At 37.4% G+C, this 18,285-nt stretch overlaps 1 protein-coding gene across 3 annotated transcripts in view; it reads left to right on the forward strand.

Annotated features, from left to right (window-relative positions):
• Positions 1–18,285, forward strand: part of SUPT3H (SPT3 homolog, SAGA and STAGA complex component) — a 255,112-nt gene that overhangs the window by 187,498 nt on the left and 49,329 nt on the right. For all 3 annotated transcript variants that reach the window (XM_063153131.1, XM_063153132.1, XM_063153133.1), the window contains 5 exons: positions 11,269–11,344; positions 13,980–14,092; positions 14,779–14,886; positions 15,361–15,549; positions 17,992–18,102. In XM_063153131.1, coding sequence (XP_063009201.1) covers positions 11,269–11,344; positions 13,980–14,092; positions 14,779–14,886; positions 15,361–15,549; positions 17,992–18,102 — 597 coding nt within the window. The remainder of the gene's footprint in view (positions 1–11,268; positions 11,345–13,979; positions 14,093–14,778; positions 14,887–15,360; positions 15,550–17,991; positions 18,103–18,285) is intronic.

The raw sequence follows: 18,285 nt of genomic DNA on the forward strand, positions 1-18,285 counted from the left end.
TAATGAAACATTATTAAGTGTAATTGAGAATTTCAGAGGTCACTGGCATTCAGGTACTTTCTGAGGAATATGAAGATCTGTCTTCACTGAATCAAGTCTTGTTGCAAAGTAAAGGATGTTTAAAATAATCACACACATGTATGGAACAGTAGAAGTCTGCTGTAGGGTTGAGCTGAGGTGGTGTTAACATTAGCTCATTATATCAATATTTGTAAAATTCAGATTCTCCAGGGTTGTTTCTTTGGAAAGCTGCATAGATTCATTATCAGTTTAAACCATCAGCACAAGAACTGCCTTTGTCTTGGAAATATAAATAAAAACTTGTCAGTGGAAGATGAGGACTCTTTCCCACCTTACAAGTGAAGGGAGAATGTAACAAAGGCTGCAGAAGGCTGAAATTTCAGCTGAAAGTATTATTTTCATGGCATGTCCAATACTAAAAAACTTTAAAATATTTCACAAAAATGTTACTTCTAATGTAACATTGGTTTAAATTCTATATTACTTAAGCAAATATTTAAATATTATATTAGTTTTTCTGCATACTTGACATGAATATAATTCTACCTTCCTGCCAAGTATGTCAAAACCCAAATTCACTTCGATTTGCCAGGGTAAATGTTTATTTTGTTTTCCCACATAATGTGCTCTTTAAAGTGTCACCAGGATACCAAATCTGATGGCTTTTTAATAGAGACACGGTGGGGGTTTTTTGCTTTCATTAGGAAACAGGATAAACTATCAGTGAAGCTAATGGTAATGAACCCATATACAGTAGATGCTCTTTGCTCTCCTTCCCCTCATCTCAGAACTTTAAAAAAAAGAGATTTGCATCAAAACTGTTGTCATGGTACCTCATTTTAATAAATGTGTGAAGGATCTGTAGTAGGAAGTGATGCTGGGGGGACAGAGCAAGAGCCCAAGATATGCAGAACCATTTATTCTCTCAAAGGTGAGTTGGGATGCCTTCAGTGAGGCTCCCCAAACAACTTTTTGGGTTTTTTGCCATGAAATGGGTGAGATTATTTAAGAGAAAATTCATGGGGAGGTCACTATTAAAAAACTGTGTTTGCTACTTTACTATTTGTGTTACAGAATGTCAGCCTGCACTTTTCTAGTTTTAACCAGTCAAAGTTTTACTTTGACTTTCATCCTCCAATCTTAGCCAAACTAACAAAATCTGTGTTTATGAATTAAAATCTTGAATTTTCTGCTTTTAAATAATATATCACTAAAGCTTCATTGAAAGGCTTCAGTTCTGCTTCTGATGCAAAATGTGATGTAACTAGTTTAGGTATTGCTAATTTATAATTAGCATTAATTTATTTTTTTTTCTTTTAGTTTTTCTGGTTATTTTCCAAAGAAGGGAACAGAGATATTTTATAAGAGAACTCCTCTAGTAGCTTTGGATGGTGGGGATTGTTTTGAATTAATGAGAGCATATGTTTCTTTGGTTTTATGTAAACGCTTAATAATTTTGTGGTATATTTATCAATGGGCACGGTGTAAGAGACTAACTGAATAGATTGTTCCAAATTAGTCAAATTAGCTGATGGTTTAAATTAGCTAATTCCAAATGCTAAACCATGTTGTTAAACCCCAGAATCTTCATGTTTTCCTTTTTTCTCTCTAACATTAGAAAGAGAAAAGAGAAAGTAGGGTGAAAAAAAGAAGCATTTGCCAATTAAACAAAGTGCCTTTGGGAAAAAAATCTTATTATGATTCTATTTCTTATGTATATAGTGGAGATAATTCTCATAAGGCTACTATGAAGACAAATTTGTATTTAAAGAAATTAAGAAACAATAATGAATAGCAGCATAGAATTTTCTGCATAGTTAAAAAAATAACAATATTCAATATTTCAATTAACTTTTGACAAAGGAAATATTCACATCAAACCAAGTTCTGTTCTCAGTGATGGGAGCCCCAATTAAAAGCAGAAAGAGCATAATGCTTTTGTTCAAAGCCCATCACTTCAGACAGCAATTTTTAGTGTCTCCTTTCCTTACTCATCATACCTGGCACATTGTGAGGTTGACTGTGCAAGCTGGGAACACACAGCTATGGTGCGTTGTGGCATCACCACCCACAGGCTTTGTGCTACTTTAGGATCAATCAAATAAAATGTCATCTTTGAAATGAGCCTTAAATATTATTAATTCAGCCTTCATTTGCACTCAGCTATGCTTGGATGTCAAATTAGTAGCAGAACCCAGGAAGGAGTTCTGAATTTTGAGTCTGGTTCTCTTTTAGGTCAGGAAGTGTGAACTGTTCAAAAGGCTGTTCAAAGAACAGCCAATTTCAGCCAGTAGAGCTGAGACATCTCTCTGTTATAAATTACTTTGAGAAATCACAGAATCACAAAGATCTTCTATTTCCAACCCCCTGCCATGGCAGGGACACCTTCCACTATCCCAGGTTACTCCAAGGGCCATCCAACCTGGCCTTGGACACTTCCATGGATGTGGCAGCCACAGCTTCTCTGCACAGCCTATGCCTGTTGCCTCACAACTGTCACAGGGAAGAATTCCATCCTAATATCCCATCTTACCCTTAACTCTGTCTGTAGGAAGCCATTCCCCCTCGTCCTGTCCCTCCATCCCTTGTCCCAAGTCCCTCTCCAGCTCTCTTGGATCCCCTTTAGACTCTGAAGAGGCTCTCCCTGGAGCCTCCTCTTCTCCAGGCTGGACACCCCCATCTCTCCCAGCCTGTGCTCCAGCCCTCTGAGCATCTTCATCTCTTCCTCTGGAACTGTTCCAGCAAGTCCACATCCTCCTTTTACTGGAGACATGCACATCTCAAGCAATTCCTCCTGGTCACTGTTTTTCTAAGGGAAGCATTTCCTCTTTAGCTCAGTGTATGACTCATTTATTCCCTGAATTTCATGATGTGATTTTTATCTGGAGTTCCATGTCTTGCAATTATCAAATTAGAAAGGCTTTTCCAAAAGACTCCAGCCCCAACCACAGAATTAGAGTCAGTGGTGTAAATACCACAAGTTGAGAAATGTGTCTGTGCTTCTGGTGTTAAGGAAGCAATACATTTTTGAGTACCACTCTGTATTGTTCTCTGGTTACAGCAGACTCTACCACACAAAATAAATCCAAGTAATTTTGCATTCTTCAGTCATATGCCAAGGAGGGAACATCTATGAGTATTTGGTACCATGTGTTTTAGGTTTAATTAATTAATTTTTATGTTTTCCTCTCAGACATTCATGAATACACTTACACAATTTCATTATAAAAGTTGATAGACTTGGACTTGTCGTGGAAAATGGCTGAGCTAAATTGTTTATTCACGTATTCTACATGCAACCTTAAATTGGGGGAGGTGTTTGTAGGGTGGCACCCTACAGATATTGATGTTAATTGAAACATTGCAAGGGACACTACAGAATCAGGACTTCACCTCTAAGTTGTAGGACCCAATCTTGCCTTAACAAGTGGATTGCTGTACTGCACACCAAATTACTTATAAATATAACAAAAACTTTGTGTCTTTTTAATTTGTGTGTGTATGTTTTGCCATTATTTTGGAAATTAGTCTTTAAAAAAAACCTTGAAGAAGCAACGTAACTCAAAAAAAACCCCCCATTAATTATAAACCTTTTTCATTCTCTGAAAGAGCATCACCTGCCAAGCATGCCTGCATGGATATGCCTGTAGCATTATATTGCTTGTGAATCTCCTGCACAAGAATAATTACAATTATTCTTGTGCAGGATGACAAAAGAAAGGCAGGCACTGTGAGAACTGGTTGTTCAACTGGGAATGAATACAAGTCTATTTTATTAAGACCAAGGGAAAAGACAGAATTATAATTACTAAAAATAAGATAATTCAAAAGAATATATATATTTCATATGGTCTGAAACTTATTCTTCTTTCCTTCAGTCAAAATTTTCCTTAATCTTCTTATGATCCTCTTTTTAAAGTGAAGTTTCAGGAGGGGTTTCACAGTCTCTGTCAACAGACCTGATTAACAGAGTTAACCTTACAGGACAATGAATTTAATCACAAATGCTTCTTACTAATATGTACCTTGGGTTCACTTCCTTTTCAACTTAAAGGGTGTGAGAAAATTCTCTTGAAGACTTCCTTTCATTTCTAATTTAACATTAGTGAAACAATCAGAAGTCTTTTTAGAAAGATGTATTGATGGTGGCTATTAACAGGGTAGAGTTTTGCCATGCATTTTTTTTTTAATTAGGTTTATTCTTTGATTTGCATTTACCAGTTAAAGCCAGTGAGGGAGAGGGGGCTGGTCCCCAGCTGTTCCCAAACTTCCCTACTGCTCAGTTTACATACTTCACTGAATGTGTTTCTGAACAAGTCGTGGCTCTAAATTGGGTAATTCTGGCTATGTTGTAGCTGGGTGAACAGATAGAATATGTCTGGGAATTGAGTTTCACTTGAAGTGAGTATGTCTAGGATTGATTGCCAGGTTAACTTTGGGCTGAAACAACCCCCTTCACCTCCTGCCATTCCATTTGGATCAGTAGGAGCAGGACTGAATCTCACAGATCTCTCCCACACGCAGGATGGTGAGGAAGTGTGTGAGGTGTGTTTTGCCTGTATTTTGCCCCATAAATAGCCTTGGGGCAAAGGCACTCCTTGAGTTTCTGGCCACAACTCCAAACAGTGTGCCAGCTAAAGGAAATATTAAAAAAATAGAATGTGATGGCTGATTTTGGCTGCCACTAATACAAAAAAATTAAAGCTCAAGATGCAAAAGAGGCTGCTTTGCTGTCTGTGTCTCCCACGCCTTGCAGTGATCCCTGTTTTGGTGACTGCAAGATTTACTGGTGAGGTGCTTTATATGAACCTCATTCATGAATGGATACAGAGGCAGGGTAAGGTTTCAGAGGAATGCTATCCAGAAGATATAAAGGTATCCTCATATTAATATGGTATGTAAAGTTTTTGATGTACAGCCAGATGGAAACCACAGGAAAGTGCTACAATGTTCTCAACCAGAAAAGTGAGGGAAGTCAGTAGTCTTGATATATTAATATATCAATATATCCCACATAAGTTTTTTCATTTGGTAGCATAGTTTATCCAAAATTATTTTATGTTTTTTGGAAAGCACTGACAGAAGATAGCCATAAATTTAACACACAGTTTTACAAAATTCATGATGATGCATATTATAGAAGAAAAAAATATTTTCCTGTAGAAATCAAAGATATTCCATGAAATGGAAATGTTTTGTTTCCAGGTTCCTGCCCCACATTTCAGACTATCAGTAATAAATTTAGACAAGGAATTCGGATATGATATGGAACTGGTTCAAATAAATACTGTATGTGTTGATTTTGTATATGTTCAAGGGCAGAGTATTACAGGGGCAGTGAGTCCCTGTCAGGAGGTCAGTTTTATTTATTCCTTAAGCAATGAGATCATGACTGCTGGGAATTAATCCATTCATTTTGTTATTGTCTGTGCAATTTCATTTGCTTGCTTTCTTCATAATTCCCTTGAAATTTTTACATAATCTTAAATAGTCCTGCCAGCTCCCCTCCCCCCACTTATTTGCAGATACTTTGCTGGATTACGTGTTCCATAGTTCCAGGGAGATGAATGGAGTTCACTTTCAGCTGGGCACAAAGTTGCCCTTGTTTAGTCTTGAATTGCTTGGAGATCAGAGCAGGAACTGAATTTACCGAGTCATTCTTTACTCTTGGCCCTTGCTTGGCCCTCAAATGGAAGGTGTTGCCCTGTTGGTGCTGGTGGTGCTCACCCCTCACTCATCACAGGTGGATTCATTTGGCTTTCTGAGGATGCCTGAGCTGTGCAGAGTAGAGCTAATCCAGCATCCCTCGGGCCACAGCTGATGAACTTCCGACAAATTCATGGATGTCATTTTCCACATTTTAAACACTGAGTTCAGGATTAAGTTACTCACTGAACGTGTCTAATGTCTTTTTTACAATAAAAAGACTTTAGATGACTAATTAGGTCTTCAGTTCTTCAAGTAAATTCCATATTTTGTCTCTGGACAGAAATTCTATAAGGACGATTATTATTTAAAAGTATATTTCAATTAATATTTAATATTTAATAATTCACCCTTTTCTTCTTGTCATTTACAGTTGTAGATCCTAAAAACCTCTGTAAAATTTAAGAATTTTAAGGTTTTAAGGTCCTAAACTCTGTTTATTGTAGGGAATTTTACTAATAATACTGTGAAGAAAAAAGCAAAACTATTTTTACTGTGAAAATGCATTAAAATTGAGATCAGCTTGGTCTACCAGAAAAACACCTCATCTTTTCTTCTAATATTGGGAACATTGTTCTAATCACATAGGCACTCAAAGCCTTTATGAAATCAAAGCCCCTAAGTTGCTATGCAGATTTGTTCAGTTTAATGGCTGCTATAGAATGTATGGTATGTTTTGTAAGAGATGGGTAAAAAACCCCTGGATGTGTGTACTTTATAGCCAAAGCAAGTATTACATTACAACACCTATTGATCTTTCCCCAAATGACATTTTTATTTTCTGTATAAAACTCTGAGTAAGCTTAAACTTCAAAAATGCTTACTCTTAAACCTCCCTTTTTTATTCTTTACTTACCAATTCAAGGGATTCTCAGAAAAGTAAATGCCCTTTTTCCTCTATGTAACAGAAGCCTTCAGATAGTGATAATCCTCAGATAATGTCAAAATTCAGAAGACTAAAAATGTGTTTTCAGCATATTTTCTAAATTCTTCAATGTTGAGCTACCTTTTGCTTTTTTCTTCCGGTTTTGGGTTTGGGGTTGGGTTTTTTGGGGTTTTTTTTGTTGTTGTTTTGTTTTGGTTTGGTTTTGTTTTGTTTGTTTTTTTTTAATCTAGGTAATTTTTCACAGAATCACAGAATGATTTGGGTTGGAAGAGGCCTTAAAATATCATTTCATTCCAACCCCCTGCCATGGGCAGGGACGTCTTCCCAGGCTGCTCAACCTGGCCTTGGATACTTCTAAGGATGGGGCAGCCACAGCTTCTCTGGGCACCCTGTGCCAGAGCCTCACCACCCTCACAGGAGGAATTTCTTCCCAATATCCCATCTAACCCTCCCTGTGTCAGTGACTCCATCCCTTGTCGCAAGCCCCTCTCCAGCTCTCCTGGAGCCCCTTTAGGCACTGGAGAGGTCTCTAAGTCTCTCCCTGGATCCTTCTCTTCTCCAGGCTGAGCACCCCCAGCTCTCCCAGCCTGGCTCCATAGGAAAGGTGCTCCAACCCTTGGATCATCTCCATTGCCCTACAACAGTCCAGGCCTTGACCACTCTGCATTTTTTGTCCTCCTACCCCAGAGCTGTCAGGCACAGCATACAGTGCCCTGTTATTCTCCAGTCCAAATAATAATAATAAAAAAATTATTTACCATTCTATTCTGGCAATATCAGCCCTTGCAGGGCAACTTTGGTTTTCCCTGGGATAGCGACCTGGCTCCTTTGGAACCGTGACTGGGCCACAATGAGAGTTCTTGAGCAGAGGGAATCAGGAATCACTCCACAAGATGAGTATGTGAGGGTTTGGGAAGCCAGCACCTTCATCCCAACACTGCTGCCAAGCACAGGGGTGTCCAGCTGTGCCACATATGTTTTTCAAATGTTCCAGCTTAGCAGCTTCTGGGCACAATTCCTCCAAACACAGAGCAGTCGGTGAGCAAGTTAACATTTGGCCTCCTGCCTTCTTCCCCCCACACAAAGAGCTTTGTATGTCAAGTGTGAAAGCTTCAAAACGGAATAAAAATAAGATTATTTTTCATCCTGGATGGTAGGTGACAGCGTGCAACTCTTTACTTTTTTCTTTCCTTTCCCTTTTTAGTTCTTTATGCTGAAAGAAAGATATAATGCACCACATTTTTGGAAGACTAAGCAGACGTTTACTGTGCCAGGTCCTATCTCCTGCATCCTTCAGCATGTTCCAAGGAAAGCATGCAAAGTATTTTAACTCTGCAGTACAGCACATAACTCAGCCTCTTAACTGCTTAGAGTGACTAGTACTACTAGAGAGGGAGTTAAAACTAGCTATTTTTAATTCTTTTGATAAACCGGTTGAGCAGTGTCATTGCTGCCATTTGTCGTATCTGCTTAAATTTTCGAAGCAGGGATGATATAGGAGAAAAAAATAAAATACTGCTTGTGGTCTTGAGAAATGAAGAGGAAAAAGATCTTGTCTTTGGGTTGGTGTTTCCTAAAAGATGACCCAGCTGTGCCGCTCATCTGTTCATTTCTGCTGCATTTGATGGTTATTTAGAGACCATTCTAAAACTGGGAGGACTGAAAGAATGTCTGTCTTTATCCTTCAAACTGGGAGGTTCCATGACATCATGTGAGGGTTCTTTTGTTAGAGTGAATTAGGAAAAAAAGTAAAGTCTAGTTATTTATGACAAACACGATTTTATTTGGTGGCGATTTAGAGCATCATACTGGAATCCACCTTTAAGAAAGAATTATTTTAAAGAGAGAATTGAAGGAAGAAAAGAATTTTATTTCGCATATATGAAAGTAATTTTGCTAAATAAAAATATTTTTACAGAGAGAAACCAATTTGAAAGTATTTAATTAATATATACGAACATCATTAAATCCAGTGTTTAGACAACTACTGTATACAATTTGTAGAGAGAAATGAAGTTCTTGTTGGAAAAATCCCTCAGCAGCACCTTTCTTTTAACAAACCTTTGAGATTCTTCACTTAAAAAGAAACTTGTAATACTTATAATGAAACCTGTAGCCTTTGACAGTCTGCTTTTTCAGAGCATTGAGGTCTATTTGCTGAGAGTAGCCATTGCTGAATCATTTAATTTGACATAACTGCTTTTGGGATTAATCTGGTTTTGCTGTTTCCATATTACATTATGGGATGCCTGTGAAAGTTAAAGTATCCTTGCCAAATTTCTACATGTTGGGGTTTTTTTATCATCTCAGGTAGGACTTTAAAGAATAATTCCTCACATTACGATGTCATATGATTTTGTTTTTCCATGTCTTCATTGTTGTTTCAAGGGGTTTTAAATCCCTGGGAGGGCTGGATGTGAAGAGTAATAGCCAATGGCTTAACATGTAGGTGGCAACAGGAAAAAAAAGGATTACAGAATTTAAACGACATTGCAAAAAAACCTAGCTTTTAAAATTAATTAAAGAAGATATCTCTTAAATATGTGAAAAATTAAACCCCAAATTAGAGGCTTTTATAAAGCATAAAGTAAATTACATGAAGAATTCTAGGACTGCTGTTTGTAGGATATATTATGTGAGAAGTGTCCTGTGCTATGCAGAAGTTCAGATTAGATTATCTTGGTGATGCCTTCTGTTTTCAGAAGTATAGCTGAATTAATTCAGGGGCAAAGTTGAGTTCTGTAATGGGTTGAAGTTACAGCATGGATTCTGAAAATTATTTTTAAAGGAATAAAAACTCAATTTATACTTAACATCTTGTTGGAATGGATTAACTGAAAATTTTTAGTAATATGAAATGGCAGCTCCTAAAAATGTAGTCAGTTTGCCAGAGCCATGCATAGAAGAAGTGGAAAATGCCTGAGTAGAAAAATTTATACCATGTTGACTAAAGACTCAAATATAGTTGAAATTATTGACTGGGTAGAGAAGAAATGAAAGGACAATCCAGGTGTATTCCTGGTTTTTATTCAGCTTGGGGTTTAGTTTACAGCTAAACTGAATGTGTTGACTGTGAAGCCAATCTCGTAATTGAAGGGTTGGATGGTTGTAGGAGAGTGACCTAAAAGGCATAGAATAGAGAGAGAAACTGTGAATTTTAAGTGCTAATTTTATTTAATTGCTTTTTCCCCTGATTTGAGAGCTGCCAGGTTGTATAGCATGGAGCCATATATATATATATATATATATATATATATATATATATATATATATATATATATATATATACACACTTACTTACCAATAGCCCTATTGTTTTCTATTAAATCAGATTGAAGAACTCAGAACTCTGTGATTTTGATTTCATCAGATGTAAAATTGTTCAGAGTGTGAAATTTCGTGTCTCTATGTGTGGTTTTTCCCTTGTGTTTTTGTCCTGGGTGTGAGCATACCTGTACTTTTCATTCTTTGTTCGTGGTTTCTTGAGCTTCTTGGGCTCACTGCACAAGCAGAGTCTCAGTGCCATCAGCCCCTCCTGACACCACTTTGTAGTGATAGCTCAGGTGTGATGATTTATTAATTGAATTACTTTGGAAGATACTTTTATTCCTTTCCTTGTTGTTTAAAACAATCTGCTGGACTGAGAGATTGGACTAAGCTGTCTGCTTCTGAAAGGGACAATCCTTCTTTTTAATCTTAACTACAGCTTCCCCTCTCTGATGCATGAAGGGTTTAATCTCTTGTGAAGACCAGATCTTTACCTTGTGAAAATCACCCCTGCTCTGTTGAATTAAACAGAACTCAAGCACCTGCTCAGACCTGACCATGGACTTCAGAGCTGCTTCAACCATGATTCAATTACAGCATCCTGTATATGTGGAGGGGATGGTGTGCATAGTGTTTTTGGTTTTGTAACTTGACTCTTTTGAGATGCATTCTTTTGCTTGTCACTGAACTCCATGTGAAATACATTCTTAAATGCCGTAGTAAACATTTGAAGATATTTTTTTCTCCCACGAGCTCTAATTCAATCTAATTTCCTTTCTTTTCCTGAAGTATTCAGAAGTATGAAAATTGAAATGTAAATTGAGAGTGCAAAAAAAACCAAAAAACAACAGACACACGCACCATTTATTTATTGCTGTGTATTGAGGGTGGGAAGGGACACTTCAATGCCCCTCTCTGTCTGGCACATCAGTGTGATGGAATTTATTAATTTCACAATTTAGAATCACACAGGTTCAGTTCTGCTCAGTGCAGAACGTGTTGGCTTCAGTCCAGGAGAACATTTTACTTTTCTGGTCATCTGTAAACACACAGGCAGAATACTTGTGTGCTTCAGTTTAAATGTGCATCTTGATCAGGGCAGCAGTGCTCAGTACCTCTCTCCTCTCAGCCCTCACCACTGGGCTGGGTGAGCAGTGTGCAGGCAGGTTTTGAAAATAGCAATTGACACTCTCCTCTGGGAAATTTAACTCACAAGACTAATAACCCATCTGTGGTTTATATTTCTGCATCTTGACTTGTTCAATGCATGTTTAATTTGGGAGGGTTGCTTCAAGGTTGTGGCAAGGGCTCTTTGGTGCTATAATTTCTGTTGTGGAATGCAGTCTTGTTGGAATAAGGTACATCATGTACTTTTACTCTTTTGTCAGAGAGCAGAAAGACAAACACGAGCCATGGACTCAGTCCAGTACGCAGAATTCTGTGAAAGTCGGCAATTGAGTTTTTGTAAGTATTATAATGGCTGCACTATCTTAAGATGTTTGATTATTATTTCATTTAATAGTGAGCACACCAGAACCTCATGTTTTTTGAAAGCGCTTTTGTTTCATCCACAGTAATAAAACTTTAAATTCTTTGTCTATGTAACTCCTGGGAACAGTTAATTTAGCACAGTTTCAGGCCGTCAGGCAGAGTATTTTATTTGAATATTTACCAAGCTTTCTATGTGCTCAAATACTGAGCTGGTGGGGATGACTGCAAAGACAGGACTGGTGTGGAGCTAATGGATTAAAACCACACTTGCCCAAAGTCTGTCGTGGTGGTGCTAAAGTCAGCACATTAGCAAAGTTTCATGGCTGCAGGTTTTTTGGAATGCCTCTAAAATTAGAGAAGAGCAGCAAGTTTTGCTTTTATTTCCCGATCCGCAGAGACACAGAGAACTCACTAAAGAGTCTTTTCTATTTTAAGCTGTAAGCTCCTGCTGAGGAATTTATTCACCATTAGCCAAGTTCATCAATATACGCCATTCCAACACTAATAACATGATGACAGAATTAGGGCTTTACTAGCACTGAAAACCAACTTACTAGAAGTACTTGTGGGCCACAACTATAATGAGCTGTAAATTAATGGGCTTGATCCTGTAGTAAAACATCATTACAGAAGTGGTTAAGTGATGACTAAGGTTTTAGGTCAAATGTCAGAGAAAAGCAGTGAATGAGCCAGTAAAAATCCTGACAAAACAGCACATGATCCTACAACACAGACTTGAGCACAGTGGTGTCATTAAAGGAGACCTTATCTTGTCCTTCCTTTTAAATTCAAAGAAAAAATGACTCATTTATGGCGAATAAATGACGCATTTGAGATACTGTTCTCCATCAGCAAATGTCATCAAACGTAGGAAAGCATGTTTTGTAAGCATTTCTTTTTCTAATTCAGTATGTTTTTTATGTTTAGTTATAATTTGGCATCACACATCTGTGAACCATTAAATAAATGATACTTCAGATTAGGGTGACTTCAGGAAATGAGAGGTTTGTGATAAAGTCATTTTTAAAACCCCAAAATTGCCATCTGGAGACAAAACAAATAAAAATCTGAAATTTTCAAAATAAAGTAGAATGTTGCTGACCAAGAGATTGTGATCTATAAAAATATCTCAGTGTTATTTTCATAGTGTTTTTAAATGACCATGTCTATATGGTTCTTTTTCACTGACATTTAATGTCATTAAAGAAAAAGAGAATTAGAGTGGTAAGAAAATAGTACCAAGAGAGACATGGGCACAAATTCAATTCCACAAAATGAGCTCAATTAGACAGAACATACTGAAGGCCATGGAGAATATTTGTCCAAAGGCTTTTTTTACTTGTTTATTTCAGTAAAAATTGTTTGCGTTACTACATTTAACAAAGTGTATTGCTGTAATACAAGCCCATAAAAACTCTGTCACAAGAGAATGAACCTGGAAGGGACTTCAAGAAACCTGTTCTAAAAATATATATATAAATAATCACAGCTCCAGATATTTCTGCAATTTTAAAGACAGGCAAAAGAAAAGGTCCCTCAAAGGATCAAGTACTATAGAATTGCAAACTTAAATTCTAGGGAACATTTTTTGATCATTTTATCACCTTCACACTTCTCATGTTTATTCCTTTTTATTTTTGTTTGTTTGTTTGTTTTTCTTTCTTTAGTGATGCAATGTAGCCTTCCATTGACCTTTTTCCTGTTTTCTGACTTGTCTGTAGCTTTTTAGTCCTGATTGAAAATTCTTTTTCAAAGAGTTGTTTCCTGTTCCTGCAGATGATTTTTCCACCTTTTTACTTTGCTTCGGTTATCCTGTCTCACAAACAGCCCTCATTAAGATCTCTGTCTCAGTAGCTCCTTTATGTCCACAGATTTCTATGATCATCTTGTCCACCACTGACCTAAGCAAGATCATCTTCTTTTTTCCTTCCTCTTACTCTCCAAGCAAATACTAAATTTCAGTATCCCATGTATTTTGCTGCCCTTTTTCTGAATCAATCTCACCCATTACCAGTGTGAAGTTATTGTATGAATGTCAATTTTACATCTATCCTTATTTATGTGTATCCGAAGCACACTTACAAAACACTCTTGTACAAATAATTTTGGCTCACTCGTGAGCATCTCAGTCCTGTAAAGTTAACACCAGGACTTCCAAGTTCTTCTGTCCTTCATGTGTCTTTGCTATATTTAATACAATTATGTCAATTTTATCTGGACTCACATTTGTGTTGATTTCTTCTAGTGTTTTTTAATTCATCAAAGATGTGATGCAATAATTTTATTTATTTTACAGTAATATATTCTAAAGCAAGTTTGTCTGGTCCATGCTTCTCTGAGGTTGACCCTTCCTTGTTCTGAAATCCCCTGTGTGATCAATTATATTGTTTTTTTCTCTTTATTCCATGTGCTTATGGGTCTCCAAAATGTATGAAATAGCAGTCTTTCCCCACTGGTTCCATTTTGGGAATTCCTTCTTTGGCCAATCAAATCACATTCACACTAATTGCTAGAGTTTTGCAGTATTTCTGTGACCCTAAAAAATGGATTATTTTGGCCTATCTATCATTAACTTTTCTTTTTCCCCTATGGTTTTGACTTTTGACAGCAAAGAAAGCATCCAAGTTCCGTGACTGGCTGGACTGTAGCAGTATGGAAATAAAGCCAAATGCAGTTGCAATGGAGATTTTGGCATATTTAGCATATGAGACTGTGGCCCAGGTAAGGGACTGACGGAACTCCAGTGAAAATGAATTAATTACTCTTGGAGGTACTTCAGATTCAAGGTCTGGGTTGTCAGCCCCTTCAGGAATACAGTCACTCCTTCAGCTCTCCAAGCTCGCTGGATTCATGGTGTCATGGGGTGGTTTAGGTTGGAAGGGACCTTAAGGCTCATCCAGTTCCAGCCCCCAGCTATGGGCAAGGACACTTTCCATGGCTCAAAAATCCAGGCTCTTTCAATTTGCTGTGTGACAGATGTGTGCTGTGTTGTGTTCATCATCCATCTCATGCACAAACAGAAATGTTTTATAATGGCTGCAGGAGAGAGGGGAGTCCAGCACGAACCTTTTTCAAGTTCAAACTGAAACCACACACTTTGCTATGTGACCTTTGGCAGTGCACTGCGGCTCATTCAATCCCATTGCACAACTGGATTAGAAAGAAGGATTTCCTGGAAAAAAAAATGTTACCTTAGTGCCAAGCCAAGCCCTCTTGGGTAGATAGATTGCTCCATATATTTACAGAAGTGGAAGAGAAAGGCTCTTTAGGCTGAAATATGTGAATAACTTTATTTTCATCTGAGAAACACTGAGAATATTCTGCTTCAACCCACAACCCTCACTCTCCCATTGTTACAATGTCATTTTAGTACCATGTCAGTAACCCCACCTGTTTTACCCCTCCAGCTGGTGGACTTGGCCCTTTTGGTTAAACAGGACATGACTCCAAAAGCTGGTGACCCATTCAGTCATGCCATATCTGCCACCTTCATACAGTACCACAACTCTACTGAGGTAAACTTACTTTTTCACATATTAATGCATTTTATGTTTTGCTTGTAAATGTATTTTCTTCTAAAGCTGTCATTATTGGATGTGATATTGGTACAGACTTCTGTTATGGAGTTTATGAACTTTGAAGTTATGGATTTAGATGGAAAGATATTAAATTATAATTCTAAATGTTAAATTCTCAGTAGTGCCTTTATAATCAAATAAAAATCCTTTTTTCTTGGGTGAAAATTTCTTCTCTCTGTGTTCAAGGCTCTGTTGCAGATTTGGAGATTAAATTTTTCAAAATTGGCAAATGCATTAAGTACTATGTTGCACGCATTGATATTACACAGATATCATAGTAACTTCTAGAATGAAAAAACCAAATTCTGTATTGCATCTCTTCCAACAGGGAATCTGAGAAGGAAATAGATGGGGGGGGGGTTTATTTGTGATTTGCTTCTATTGTGGCTGTTTGACATTTTGCTTTTACAGCCCCACCTCTTAGGGCAGTCTGCGAGTGTGAAGACCAGTCTTGACTCCCCTGAGAACACACCACCCCCTACACCCACCCCACCAGCATCAGCAGGGCAGCAACACCTTGGGAAAACCCCCTCAGGAGCCTTGGGGAACGGTGGAATTGGACAAGACTCCACCAAATCCAAACAAAGGAAAAGAAAAAAGGTATTTGGTGCACAATCCTGGGGGGGAAAAAAATAAAAAATATAAAAAACCCCAAACATTCTCAGGAAATCATCACAGAATCAAAGAATGTTTGGGTTGGAAGGGACCTTAAAGATGATCCAGTTCCCACCCCGTGCTATGGGCAGGGACACCTTCCACAAGACCTGGTTGCTCCAAGCCCCATCCAGCCTGGCCTTGAACACTTCCAAGGATGGATATCCACAGCTTCTCTGGGCAGCCTCTGCCAGGGCCTCACCATCCTCACAGTAAATAATGTGTGTTGTCTTAAATATTAATTTAAACCTATATCACGTATTAATGGCCATTGTTATTGTAGGGCCAAATGTGTGGATTGGTGTTTTTTTCTATCAGAATTATGCTAAATTTTCCTAATAATGTCTGCAAACTGAATTTTGTCAAGCTGACAACTGCTGCTTCTAAGATAACCTGCTCCTCTACAGGTACAGCAATTGTCACCACCCCAAATGATCATCCCCTTCTCTGACAGGGGCAGCAAGCACAGGTTTTAAGGGTCAAAATACAAGCAAAATAGGCAAAGAGGTGCTTGTGATCTCTCTGATCCCAGCAGCCTGAGGTGTCTGCCACCCTTGCTTTTAACAACTTCGCCTGAATGCTTCTTTTTTATACCAGTTGTTTGCATTCAAGCTAAATATTTGTTAGCTTTGTATAAAAGAGAGATGTCTCATATTCAGAGTATGCAATATGTGTTACAATTTTTGTCTGCTGTTGCAGAGTCTTGGTGTTCTGAGAGGGATATATGTACCTAAAACTCACAAGAGAAATCAATGTGATTAAATAAACTGTAGAGAAAAACTTGTGCTGGTCACTTGGGGCTGTTTTGAAGAAATTTGATGGCACTGCTCATTTTGCTGAAAAGCAGTAAAATGACTTGGGATTTTATCAAGTGTTTTATTAAAAAATACTCATTTGCAGAGTAAAACTGGTGATTTTTACAGTGATAAGGTGGAAAAAATGTATTTTCTCCTTCTGGTGTCATCAATGCTGTGGATAGTCCTGAAGTGTTGAGCTTCCTCCTGGCCTTATTATACAGTGGTTAGAAAGCTTTTAGTGAGTCCTGGAAACACTTTTGCTTTTTCCTCTTCTTTTTTTTTGGTTATATTTTATTATGTTTTGTTCCTGTGGCTGATTTTCATTATGATTCCTAGGAACAGAAATGTTGCTGGAGGTGTAGTTTTTGATGCATTATATTTTATTGATGCTGAGAGTTTATTTTAAGTTCTTAGTGTTTGACTAAATGCCTTTGAAAATAATTATATTCCAAAAAGTGCACAGTTTTAATTAAATATTCTCATGAGTTACTCAATTTACTTAGGTATCTACTGGATATAAATGTGGCAAACAAGTTAACTTGGTGAAAAATACTATTTTTAGCATGAAGGTCCAGTCCAGCAGAAAATATTTGAGTTTCATATTCCCTTTATGGATGTCAATCAGCAGGAGAAAAATCTGCCATCATATAAGGAATAATTCTGTGTGTACTCACAGGCTCCAGTGGACTCAGCACTCTTGAAAATAAAACATTTTGTAAAAAACATCCCAAGTTTTAGAGCATTAGGATATGATGTGAATGTATGAGGGGGCCATGGATGTGTGTACATTAAACTTCAGTGTATAATTAATTTTTTTGTCATTCTCAGTGTACTTACTAATACGATTTTCATTCATTTATTGCCAAGCAGCCATCATTAGATTAAATCATCTGAATTCTGGCAAGCAGCTGTGTCTAGGTGGAGCCTAAATCAATATTTCAAATTGTCTAGCAAGGAGAAAAGAGTAACTTTTTCTTCTAAAATCCCAGGAAAATTATTGTACAATCTGCCAATAGCAGTGAATTCTTATTTTTACATATTGAGAGTCCATAATCAATAAAGTCACTTTGAGGTAATTAAAAAATTTTTGTATCCTTCTAACACCCTTATGTCACATGTTTCAGCTTCAAATTTCAAGTTGATACTCTTCAATGGTGATTTTGGTGTCAGATTGCTTTCCACTTCAGGTGCTTCTTCAATATTTTCCCCACCCCTTGACATCATAATAAGAGCCTGAAATGTTTTAAAAATAGTTTCTGTGGTTATTGAAGTACGGCTTATATGACCCTTTCATTTTAGTTTGAGCATTTTCTGCTCTTTGCAATTGCAACATGGAGCAGCACTAGGTGAAAGATTTAAAAGGGCTAACATGGTGTTCTTTGGGTCTCTTAAGCAAAGTTCATGTAAAAGTCCTCTTTAATTTGTTAATAGCTTTTTTTCCTCTGATGTAGTGTGTGGCACCAATGATGTGTATCCTCAGGAAAAAAAAAAAATTGGTCCATTTTATAAAGGTTTATTTTCATACTTTATGCACTGTAGGTCTGTTGTGTGTTTTTGATTTAGTAACAATTTATGTGTTTTTCTGTTGCAGAGCACTGCAGCCTGTGGGATGGAGGCTCAAAGTGATGCCATCCAGCCCAGCCACATCAGAGAGGCCATTCGGCGCTACGGCCACAAGATTGGCCCCCTTTCCCCATTCACAGTACGTAATAACAGAGTTATAAAAAGTTATATTTATAATCTTAAAGAACTCTGATTTTCAAGTGGTCAAATGAAGAAGCTTTGGAATTGTTGAGAGCAATTTGTGGTGACTGTAATTTTCTTTATAAAAGTGGCATAATTCTCTTGGGAAATAAAACTTAGTAATTTCTGTCTCTTTTTGGAA

Source organism: Melospiza melodia, chromosome 3 (genome assembly GCF_035770615.1).
Source record: "Melospiza melodia melodia isolate bMelMel2 chromosome 3, bMelMel2.pri, whole genome shotgun sequence".
NCBI classification, from domain to species: Eukaryota; Metazoa; Chordata; class Aves; order Passeriformes; family Passerellidae; genus Melospiza; species Melospiza melodia.